At 37.3% G+C, this 12,341-nt stretch overlaps 1 protein-coding gene across 4 annotated transcripts in view; it reads right to left on the reverse strand.

Annotated features, from left to right (window-relative positions):
- MSRB3 (methionine sulfoxide reductase B3) overlaps positions 1 to 12,341 on the reverse strand; it is a 209,941-nt gene that overhangs the window by 7,893 nt on the left and 189,707 nt on the right. For all 4 annotated transcript variants that reach the window (XM_035256188.3, XM_054238310.2, XM_078336123.1 and 1 more), the window contains one exon: positions 6,090 to 6,187. In XM_035256188.3, the coding sequence (XP_035112079.3) occupies positions 6,090 to 6,187 (98 nt within the window). The remainder of the gene's footprint in view (positions 1 to 6,089; positions 6,188 to 12,341) is intronic.

The raw sequence follows: 12,341 nt of genomic DNA on the forward strand, positions 1-12,341 counted from the left end.
TATCACTAACTGAAAATATAAATTAAATTAAGGAAAATTCTTTAGAGCTGAAAATTGTTACAAAATGGCTGCTGCTGAAGGGAAAATATATGTGCCCACAAAGTGAGCAAACTGAAGATGAAGATTCTCTTTGGAAGAGAACTAAAATGTAATTTCTCAGCTCAATATGTGGAATAACAAAAGAGAACAAATAAAATTGCAACAAAAATCAGAAAGTTCTTTTAGAAGAACCTCACTGCAAGACTTCTAGAAAAAGTGGTGGCAGGACTGAGCTAATCTTAACTCTCTCAGTAAAACTTTACTAAAAACATTATCTGAGAAGTCACTGGACACATGGACAAACCTCTTTACAATGTACTGTAAACAGGCAGTAGGCTATTAGCTCCCAGTGAGTCTACAATTCCTACACAAATATGAGGGCTAATTCACTGCATGCATAGTGTCATCCCCACCACAATTTTTTTAAAAAAGGATCCTAAACACTAAAGTGAGAATTATGTAGGAACCAAAAGAACAATGAAATACTGCCATATTGACAAACTGCTGAGGAAGTTGAGCCAATTTAGGTTTTGTCTATGAAGGCTCAGTTCATTTTTAGAAGTTGGTAGTTAAAGTTTCTTCCTATTTCTATATTTCATCTTTACCAAAGGAAAGAAGTATGCCACATAACATATCCAGCTGAAAATGTCTACAACATACTAAAAGCATCTAATAATTTTTTATAACACAAACCATATTGATGCAATTCAGTCCAGAGAAAAGACAAGCCATGTAAATTCAAAATATAACAAGAATTTTAGAAAGAGAGCAAACCAGAGAAGTTTCCCACACTATCTCACCAGCAAAAAGAAAAAGAACATCTTCAAAAATGGGAGAAGTTTTGAGCAGGAGAAGCAACTACATGAACTGAAAAACTATAAGGTAAAAGAAGATAAACAGATAATGAAAAATAGTGCAAAAAATGGGAAACTAGGAAATAAAATACAAATGGTTGCTCTAGTATGGGAACAATTAAATCTTTTATCAAGTCAAGGTGGAAAAAAAGATGCCTGACAAAAGAAAAATTTAAAAGAAAATCATAAAATAAAAGGAATATAAATGTGCATGGAATACACAAATAAAAGACAGAGAAACTGAAATGAAAGATACCCAGTCCACTTGAATTCGTTATGCTGTTTTTTTGTGCTTAGGTGGCAGACATCCCCTGCTCAATCCACAAGGGCACGTGTCTGGCACACATACCATTCTTTAGTGCTGGAACCTCATTCTCTCCTACATGAAACTTACTTCACTATAAAGCATGTATTTTTTTTCTTTTTTTTAATTGTATTTTAGGTTTTGGGGTACATGTGAAGAACATGCAACATAGTTGCATAGGTACACACGTGGCAGTGTGATTTGCTGCCTTCCTCCCCTTCACCTATATCTGGCATTTCTCCCCATGCTATCTCTCCCCAACTCCCCACCCCCTGCTGTCCCTCCCCTATTTCCCCCTAACAGACCCCAGTCTGTGATGCTTTCTTCCCTTTGTCCATGTGTTCTCATTGTTCAACACTCGCCTATGAGTGAGAACATGCGGTATTTCATTTTCTGTTCTTGTGTCCGTTTGCTGAGATTGTTCAACACCTGCCTATGAGTGAGAACATGCGGTATTTCATTTTCTGTTCTTGTGTCAGTTTGCTGAGAATGATGGTCTCCAGGCTCATCCATGTCCCTACAAAGGATACGAACTCATCGTTTTTGATTGCTGCATAATATTCCATGGTGTATATTTGCCACATTTTCCCTGTCCAGTCTATCATCGATGGGCATTTGGGTTGGTTCCAGGTCTTTGCTATTGTAAACTGTGCTGCAATGAACATTTGTGTGCATGTGTCCTTATAGTAGAATGATTTCTAATCCTTTGGATATATACCCAGTAATGGGATTGCTGGGTCAAATGGAATTTCTATTTCTAGGTCCTTGAGGAATCACCACACTGTCTTCCACAATGGTTGAACTAATTTACACTCCCACCAGCAGTGTAAAAGTGTTCCTATTTCTCCACATCCTCTCCAGCATCTGTCGTCTCCAGATTTTTTAATGATCGCCATTCTAACTGGCGTGAGATGGTATCTCAATGTGGTTTTGATTTGCATTTCTCTAATGACCAGTGATGATGAGCATTTTTTCATAAGTTTGTTGGCCTCATGTATGTCTTCTTTTGTAAAGTGTCTGTTCATATCCTTTGCCCACTTTTGAATGGGCTTGTTTGTTTTTCCTTGTAAATCTGTTTGAGTTCTTTGTAAATTCTGGATATCAGCCCTATTACCCTGTCAGATGGGTAAACTGCAAAAATTTTTTCCCATTCTGTTGGTTGCTTATTCACTCTAATGACTGTTTCTTTTGCTGTGTAGAAGCTGTGGAGTTTGTTTAGGTCCCATTAAACCATTCAGGACATAGGAGTAGGCAAGGACTTCATGACCAAAACACCAAAAGCATTGTCAACAAAAGCCAAAATAAGCACGTATTTTTATACGTACCTTAGTGGAACAAATTCCTCTCCCTGTTTTCTTTAAATTTAAGAGTTCTAGTTAAGAAAGAGTCACACACTTTTGAAATATGAGAAGTGAACTGGTGAAAAAAGAAGCCAAAAGGGAGCAGGTCAGTGTTGGTTTGTCACACAACTGTTAGGAAAGAACAGGAACAGTCACCTTAGGCTTTAACCACGGGGCCAACAGCTATGCTTAGTTTGGTTTGACCAAGCATGCCTGGTTTAACATTCTTTTAGGAATGTTGCCTAATGTTGGCATTGTTTGTGGGTTTTATTTCTCTTTGGTCACTGGTCACTGTAGGACATCTTCTTAATGATCTTTCCTAGACTACTACTGATGTTAAGAAAGAAGTTTATTCCAACAGTGAATGCATGTTCTCACTCATAGGTGGGTGTTGAACAATGAGAACACAGGGACACAGGGAGGGGAGCACTACACACTGGGGTCTATTGGGGGGAATAGGGGAGGGACAGCGGCGGCGGGGGTAGGAGTTGGGGAGAGATAACATGGGGAGAAATGCCAGATATGGGTGAAGGGGAGGAAGGCAGCAAATCACACTGCCATGTGTATACCTATGCAACTATCTTGCATGTTCTTCACATGTACCCCAAAACCTAAAATGCAATAAAAAAAAAATTTAAAAAGAAATTTAAAAAATAAATAAATAAACTTTATTTTAAAGCAAAAAAAAAAAAAAAAGAATTAGTCACAAAGCTATTAGAGAGTAGGGCCATAAGGAAAGTTAATATTATATGCTTCATTTTTTCTGTACCTTTTAAATTTAGTTTTCATAAGATTCAATGATTGAAAATGGGTTCTGAGTGAAAACAAGAAAAAACAATCATGTAACAGTATTTGTAGCTTAAAAAAGAAAAGAAGCAACTGTTAGTCTTAAATGAGGCTTACTAAGTACTATGTACCTAATATACAAATTAATGTGAGCCCTCCTACTTATAGTTTACAGTTTTGTGAAATATTTTAGATTGTTGGGCAGAGAATCTCAATTTCTTTTAGTGACAGTTATAAAATCATCAATTAAATTTAATTGAATTTAAAACTAAATTGTAGGTTGGGCGCAGTAGCTCACAAGTGTAATCCCAGCACTTTGGGAGGCTGAGGTAGGTGGATCACTTGAGCTCAGGAGTTCGAGACCAGCCTGGGCAACATGGTGAAACTCTGTCTCTACCAAAAATACAAAAAATTATCTGGGTGTGGTGATGCGTACCTGTGGTCCCAGCTACTCAGAGAGTTGAGGTCAGAGGATTGCTTGGGGCTCAGGAGGTGGAGTTTGCAGTGAGCCAAGATCGTGCCACCGCACTCCAGCCTGGGCGACAGAGTAAGCCCCATGTCAAAAAACAAACAAACAAACAAAAAAACCCCCAAAATTAAATTGCGTTAAGACAACTGCCAGGAGATCATGAGATTTTTAAATTTCAATGACTCTTTTCAATCTGTCTATCTATGTGGCACCATAAAGAGCTCTGGAGAGTGCCCTAATTCAAGTCTCAGCTCTGCCACTTAAATTTATATAAACTGACCCAAGTTTACTTGCTCTCTTTGTGCCTCCGTTTCCTCAACTGTAAAATAATAGAGAAAAAAAAACCTACCTCTGAAGGTTACTGTGAGCATTAACCAGAGAAGCTTTTAAAAATGCTGCTGCCTACACTAAACCCATCTAATTACATTAGACCCTCTAGGGGTGAAACCCAGCACCAGAAAGTTCTATTATCACCATCAGAGACTCCTTTCTGAGAAACAAGAGTGAGCTGAAAATGTGATTCAGATAAAATATGAAGTCTAATTTTCAAGACAGAGAGTAGTCCTCACACTTGGAGGATAGGACACTTGCCAGTCTTTTTTTTTTTTTTTAAATAAAATAAAAAATTCATCAGATGGTTAGGTTAAAACCAATCTCCCTCTCCACTTGGTGGTAAATATTCCATCTACTCCCTAAAAATCTTACGCCTGGTGGAGGGGGTTAAAGAAAAATGGATAAAAGGCAGGTAAAGAATGCTGAGGGAGGCCGGTATGGCAATCACTTTGCTATTACTACTGCCTGATTATGCTCATGTACCACTGATATGTCCAATAGATTCCCCAACAAAATACCAATGCCACAATGTTGCAGACTTAACATTTCACTTACTTAAAGCAGATTAGAAGAACAAGACTGCCTTCAATAGAATATGGAGCTGCTCTTATTCCATGTAGAAGGATATTCTATGTCTCTGTGTTTAAGCACAAAATACCCACAAGTTCAAGTCTCTCGATTGTGGGTGTCAAATTAACTAATTTTGCCTCCTCCTCAACACATGTTCATTTGCTTCCTTAGAGCCAGCATTAATTTGATTAGAGCAGAACAGACGGAACTAATTAGAAAATCCTTTGAAATGAGGATGTCTACACATTAGGTGAAGCAGAAAAGGAATTACCTTATCTCATAGCCAACCTACCACTGAACTTTCACTTCCCATATCCTCTCTTCAACCAGCTTTCTCACACCCACCTAAGAAAAGCCATTTCTAAGGTCTTCCTTGAATGTATTTGGATCACTGCCATTAGAGGCATTCTGATTGAAGTGGGTACACAGAACTGTAAGGTGAGGGAACTTATCAAAACATCAGATTATACAAAGCCACATAATGAAATCTTCATACGCCCCAAGAACAGCACACTCTTCACTTTACTGAGCCAACTGAAGATGATTTTGTTTTTACCAATGATTTTGTTTAATAGTGGTGAAGCCAGGCCGGGTGCGGTGGCTCAAGCCTGTAATCCCAGCACTTTGGGAGGCCAAGGCGGGTGGATCACGAGGTCAAGAGATCGAGACCATCCTGGTCAACATGGTGAGACCCTGTCTCTACTGAAAATACAAAAAGTTAGCTGGGCATGGTGGTGCGTGCCTGTGGTCCCAGCTGCTCGGGAGGCTGAGGCAGGAGAATTGCCTGAACCCAGGAGGCGGAGGTTGCAGTGAGCCAAGATTGCCATTGCACTCCAGCCTGGGTAACAGGAGCAAGACCCCATCTCAAAAAAAATATAGTGGTGAAGCCAATAACTGACTTTATTTATTTATTTATTTATGAGACAGAGCCTTGTTCTTTTGCCCAGGCTGGAGTACAATGGCATGATCATAGCTCACTGTAGCCTCGACTTACTGGGCTCCAGTGATCCTCCTGGCTCAGCCCCGTAAGTAACTGGAAGTGCAGGCATATGCCATTATGCCCTGCTAAGTTTTAAAATATTTTCTATAGAGACAAGGTCTCAATTACGTTGCCCAGAGTGGTCTTGAACTCCTGGCCTCAAGTGATCCTCCCACCTCGGAGGGAGTGTTGGGATTACAGGTGTGAGATATCACACTGGCCCTGACATCCACTAGACTTGCTAAACACTTGAACATAGGCATCCTCAAACTTCATATAGACTTCATTATGCTTGTCTGTCCTTCTTGTGACCAGTCACTTGGCCTTAGTTGCTCTATCTAGTACCACTAGGAGTCCTGAAAGTGTTTGTATTGCAGAGGGAGCAGCATATTGTTTTCAGAGAGGATGAACTCACCTGAGAGCAGCTTGTTTCCACCCTGTGCATCCCATAGGAAAAGTCATCTGTGAATGTGATTGCCTCAGAACTGATCACATCGTGGAATGAAGGCCAACCTGGAGAACAGCAGGTACAGGAATCAAAGCAGAGAGGAGAGATATATAGCCTTGGGTTAGAATGCATTTTAAAGAAATACTAAGCAAATAATTAAAATTCTTAGTGTTTGTTTAACTTTTCAACCTGAAAAAGAAAGGTAAAAAGCTGAAGGAAAATATATTTTATGAGAGTACAATTATTTTTTAACCCTTTCTCACATTCAGATTATAGTTCCATTGGGGTTTGGTGCTTCATGAGACATTCTTAGACCATCATATAGTTTTCTAGAGCATCCTTGAACTTAGACAGTTCTCTCTCACCACTCTTTCTTTTATCTTCAGAGTAACTGGGCATGGCCCTGAAGCACTATCTTCCGTTATGATGTTTTCTAAAGCACAATCAATTAGTCTGGCTGTTAACTTTTCAACCATTCCATGCCTCCTTAGAAAGCAAGCTTTTTCAGTACTTAGTTTGGACAGTTAAAATATTAAAAAAAAAAAAAGACTATCCTGTTGTCACTGTCTTCATCTAATTTCCTGGAACAAGGGCTATCTGGAAATCATAGCATCTATTTATTTTCATGGGCAAGAAGCTTGCTCACTTCATAGGAGAGACTCATAGAGCATCACTCCTCAGACATCTCCAGGTAGCACCTTGTCTCACAGAGCATCTTTTTCCAATTTTTGTTGATTCTAGTGATTTTAAAACTATATGTTCACTTTAAGAAACTTGATGGTAAGTGGATCATAAGATTGTACAAATGTTTTGAGTGTATGGTCAGGTTTTATGTTCAGTACTTATGGGCATGTTTTTATGTTTCCCCAAAATATGTCTGGAGTTACTGAGCTGAAGCCTGAACCCCCAAAATGATGAAATAGGGGTAATGTTGCTGAATTGCTGGTGCAATTTTTTATCTTTTTCACAAGCCAAATTTACTTCTTCAGAAAGGAAGAAGCCCTTTAAGAACTTAGTACTTTGTGTTAATACACCTATTGAAAAAAACAGAATGCAAACTTCAACAATATGATTTCCAGTTTCAAACAAAACATATTAGGGCAAATCCCCCAAGCTCCTTCATCCCCCACAATGCCAGAGTATAGTATTCATAGTCAGTGCTAGATTTAACACCAAGAGTTTTAACACTTTCTAATTCCTTGATTTGAGCTCAAAATTGCGACAAAGCACCAGGAAAGCCTGAACCTTCCAGACTATAACATTTCACAAAAATAGTTATGCTGAGACATACTAGCATTCTTAAGAAAATGAATTTCTTCCCATTTTCTAAATTCTAAAGAGAATTTGAATATATTCTAGGCTATAATATTTGGTTTACAATGGTTACTTGACACATTTAGGGGTTCTTCTTTGTTAATGACAGAAGTGCCAATTGCTAGTGAAAACAGGTTTAATGGTGATATTTGAGGACATTGAAAAATAAAGTCATTTATCTATGAAAATAAAGAAAACATTCCATATTTTCCTTTTCAACCCTCAAGGGCATAACTCATTTAATTGCAATGTAAGGTAACTAATATTATGGGAGGGACACACTTGATTCAGTAGTAAACAGGTTTAGGAGTTTCATTGTTGTTGTGTTAAATTTACCGTAAAGCTACCTTACCCCAGCACCACATAGTCCTATTCCTAGAATTCAAAATAGGTATAGAGAAATATATATACATATCTATTTTTCCTTTATGCTACATTGCATCTTATATTTATCTTATTCTAGGTATCACCCTGGATTTAAATTTATTTTCATGCTTTCCTCCCTTACTAAGTAGTGAGCACCTTAAAGGCAGAGTCTAAACTCATTGACCTGAGTATTCTCATTGCCTAACACAGTGTCCAGTACAAAGGCACAACTCAAATGTTTCTTAAACTTATTTTCAGTTAGCTGTAAATAAGCAAATGAGATAAATAATCACAGTACATCAGAGAGTTCTGCAAGAAAGAAAAGAATAAAATCATACTCCTTACGGACTAACTCAGGAAGTAGTGCTAGTTTCTCACTGCGGTATCAACTTGGCTCAATCATTGTAATTAAGCTTCTTTGTGTAGGGGAGAGGTATACTCTTGTGTATTTAGGAGAGGAGAAACATGAAGTTCATCTAGTTCACTAATTTTACAGGGTTTTGGGGTTGGGAGGGAGCAGAAGGATAAGTTACCTGCCAAGGTTACACAGGCAGCAAGTAGCAGAGCCTAAACGAGGATATGAATATTTTGACTTTAGGACTCTTTCCTTATGTTCCACTTTCTTCCTCAATTTTTTCTTCCTGAATTAGATATGTACAGAATTTTCCAGAAAACTATATTCAAGAATAGAGCAGGATGATGGAGGGTGAAACAGAGTGGAGGTCTCAAAAGATTTCAGTGTTTCTGGGAAACTGTTGACGCTTGAATAGTTTGTTGTTCACCATAGCAGTATTTAAACATTAGAAGAGACATTCAAAAAATAAAAATAAAGAAAGACATTTCAAAGCTTCCTAAAACTCATATGTCCCTTTGCCCTTTAGAAGAAATGGCAGATTTCAAAATGGAATATTCAGTATGTCAACCCAAATCTTAATTAGTGGAGATGGACAGAAGAAACCATGCTGGAGACTGTGGTCCCTGTGATGGAACACATTTCAAAAGAGAATCATGGCCAACTGGGCCAATAGGGTTAACAAAGGAGAATGCTGAGTTGCTCTGCTAAGCTTTCTCAGAAAAAGTGACATGCTATAAAAAGAGGACATCAGAAAGGTAAGTACTTAATGACAATCAAACCAAGAAGGACTTTCCCCCAATAATAAACTGTCTTACGGCAGAGAAGCCACAGTGATGACAGCACTTTGAAAGCGGAATTCCCTCATCATGTGAAACTATTTAAAGAAGGAACTCTTCACTGCTGTAAAAATCCTCAAAGGAAACCTTGCCCCCACTCCTAATAATAATGAAAGTGCTTCAAAGGGTGATAGGCAAAGACTGAAGCAATCTGCATCTTGTTGAGAAAATTATCTTGAGCAAAAGGGTGGGGGAAGGGGAGTGTGTTTATGTCAGTTTTGACATTAAAGAAAGATCATCCATCCTCCTTTCTCTAGGATTTTTCTTTTGGTCTTCTAACAAAACATTATTTGTTTTGGATGCATTCCATGCACTTTTTAAAAGAAAAGTCATGTGAAAAACTAAACAGGGTCAGTTCACCCCGCCCCCAACATATCCTTTTGTTTCTATTTGATGAGATTGGAGGCCTATTATCATTTCATTTCAAAGAATATAAACTGTACTTTTTAGATACTAGCCTATTATTACCAAGGATGCCTTATTTTCAATAAGTAGGTTCCCATCCCTAGATAGCAAATAAATACATGTACAACTGAAGCAGGCAAGTTGAAATATGGCAGTTCTGCTTAAATTTTATTCACCCATCAGGTCACATTCATCTGCAGATATAATGTCATACTTCTCATATCATGTCAAGCAACTCCAGGATATGCTCATTTTCATCTCAATTACAAGAGCAAGTAATCCAGATGAGTAGTCGTAGCTCCTTTGGTGCTTGCCATATCATCTACACTAGAATGGATTGTTTTTTTAAATTGCAGTATAAATAATTATTCCCCCTCCAACCCATAATGTAGCTTAATAAATCTGTTCCCAGTCTACTTGAACCCATAATTGAATAATGGCATAGCTTTCCACAAGTAGTATTCTATTGACCAATTCTAAATGTTTCATGCCAACTGCCTCAAAAGAAAAACTTTCCAAGGTCTCTATCACAATCAATTCCACCTTTAAGAAAAATCTGTGAAACAATTTGTTAAAGTTAGCAACAAAATATAACCAAGCTGAAGTCAATTCTATCTGAACCACCTCTAAAAAATGTGGCCCTCACTATCCTATTCTTAATTTAACAAGAATTGCTATACAGCTTTCACTTCCCCTAATCCTTCCCCACCCTAAAATAAAACTTAGAAGCCTTGGTAGTCAGCTACATGACCCATCAGTAGAACCTACCAGAAACTACTTATGAATGAGAACTTACTGAATTGAAAGATAATCACACGTTTTGTTATTTTCAAATGTAAAGTAAGTTTGAACACAATGAATCCCACTGGGTTTGGGTGATGGTTTAATAACAATGATACATATTTTAGCACAGTTTTGGTGAGACAAGTTGGAGAAACAGGTCCTTATTTTTGTATTAGTCCTCAGCTCTCTAATTCCTGGGCCATATTTCAAAATTTGTAGTATTTTGATTATTTGTAGCTGGAATCTGTTGACCTCACTGGCTACAATTTACCTTACTACCTAACTCAAGATAAATAATCCAACTCCTTATGTAGTCCCTCTGCTAACAAGAATTGTTTGAAGCTTAGAGCCCTGACTCTTGCCAAATTATTTAATACTGACTTGATCTGATGTTTCAAGTGAACTTCTATCTCATTTAAAAACATAATTCTTTATTCCCCTTCAAAGACCCATTTGGTTGCAATATAGTCTTCCAAAAACTTAAGTAGTAATCAACCAAATACGTTCATGTGGTAGCAAATCAAACAAAATGTCTCATAATGAGACATTCCGTGTCAATTCCCCCATACCCACAAGCAATCACAATCAATAGATTTTCTGTTTAAGTCTTTAAAAATATGCTTATGCTGCTATCTCTTATTTCATTTTTAACCTGTGCTGTCCAATACAGTAGCTACCAGTCATGTCACTGTTTAAATTTGAATTAATTATAGTTCCTCAGTCACACTAGCCACATTTCAAGTTCTCAACAGTTATAAGTATCTAATGGTGACCATATTAGACAGCAAAGGTGTACATATAGAACATTTCCACCAGGATTTCCAGAGACATAGAACATTTTCATCATTTAATAGTACTGTTTTAGACATTATGAATTGATTTCTTCTTATGAAAGAGTAATATTTAGTATTCATACCTACATAATCTCCCCTCCCTTCCCCTTTCCAATTTTTCGATACTTAGGTTATTTTTAGTTTCTTTAAAACCTCATTGGGTAATGTCTGCCTCTTGAACAAAATGTAAGTAAAAATTAAAACAGAGGTTGTTTAATTTACCACTGTACTGGCAACAAACTAAAAGAGTGTCTGCTACATAAAAGTTGTTCCAAAAAAATTATCTCATAAATGAACAATCGAATGCATGAATATCTGTAGCTGAAGAGAATACCATTCAGCTACCCATGCTGTAAGATGGCCTTAGAACCCTCATTTTTCCCTCCACCTATCCTTTCCCTCATTCCAATGACCAACCGTAATTAAGTCTTTGGTGCCTGTCTATAGATTCTAAGAATTGAAAACTAAGAAACATTATTCATATCATTCTGCCAAATGGTTACTGCAAGAGGTAATCAAACTGATTTTCCATCTTTTACACAGCAACACTTGTTAAAAGGCATGCCACACTTCTTTTTTGTCTGGATTTTGACTTCGTTGCACAACTGTACAAACTTCTGTATTCAAAATTTTATTTTTTGAGTTTTTAATTACAAACATTTCAAGCAAATTCAAAGGCATACAAATAACAGACTAGGTATCCATGATTTAACAGATGTTCACTGCCTAGGTTTCACAGGTATTACCTTGTTTTCTGTATTGTCTTCAGGTTTCTTTCTCCCCCTAACAATTACAGTGGATCTGCTGCTAACCTTGTTCCTTACTCTTACGCCTCCTGGTACTCCAAAGACAATTGCTTGCCTACCATTCCCACACTTGTTTTGATTCATCTTCTAAATTTGTCTATATTCAGAAGCAATAAATACTCTTTTAAATGTTTGGAATTTTATATAAATGACCTTGCATTGTAGGTATTTTTTGGCAACTTATTTTTTCACATTATTGTTGGTCTCTGGCTTTCTTGGTATCAGCATCATCTTACTTTATAAAAGAAATATCTTTTCAAATATTTCTGAGAATATTAACTAGAGAGTTTTTTCATTTTATTTTTTTTATGATTCTCTAAAATATCTCTGCTCCCTCTGGGGCAATTGCTCTTTTTATCTTGTTTTTAAATTTCAAGTTCTTGGTTTCCTTCATAATCTTTGATGATCTTTGATCAACAGTTCCTATTTAAACATGGAGGCCAAGGTCAGTTATCCTACACATCTGATGGAGGCTTTCTCTGCTATTAGATGTGGTATGGGTTTGTATCCTTAGCAGGCCT

This window comes from Callithrix jacchus, chromosome 9 (genome assembly GCF_049354715.1).
Source record: "Callithrix jacchus isolate 240 chromosome 9, calJac240_pri, whole genome shotgun sequence".
In the NCBI taxonomy this organism is placed as follows: Eukaryota; Metazoa; Chordata; class Mammalia; order Primates; family Cebidae; genus Callithrix; species Callithrix jacchus.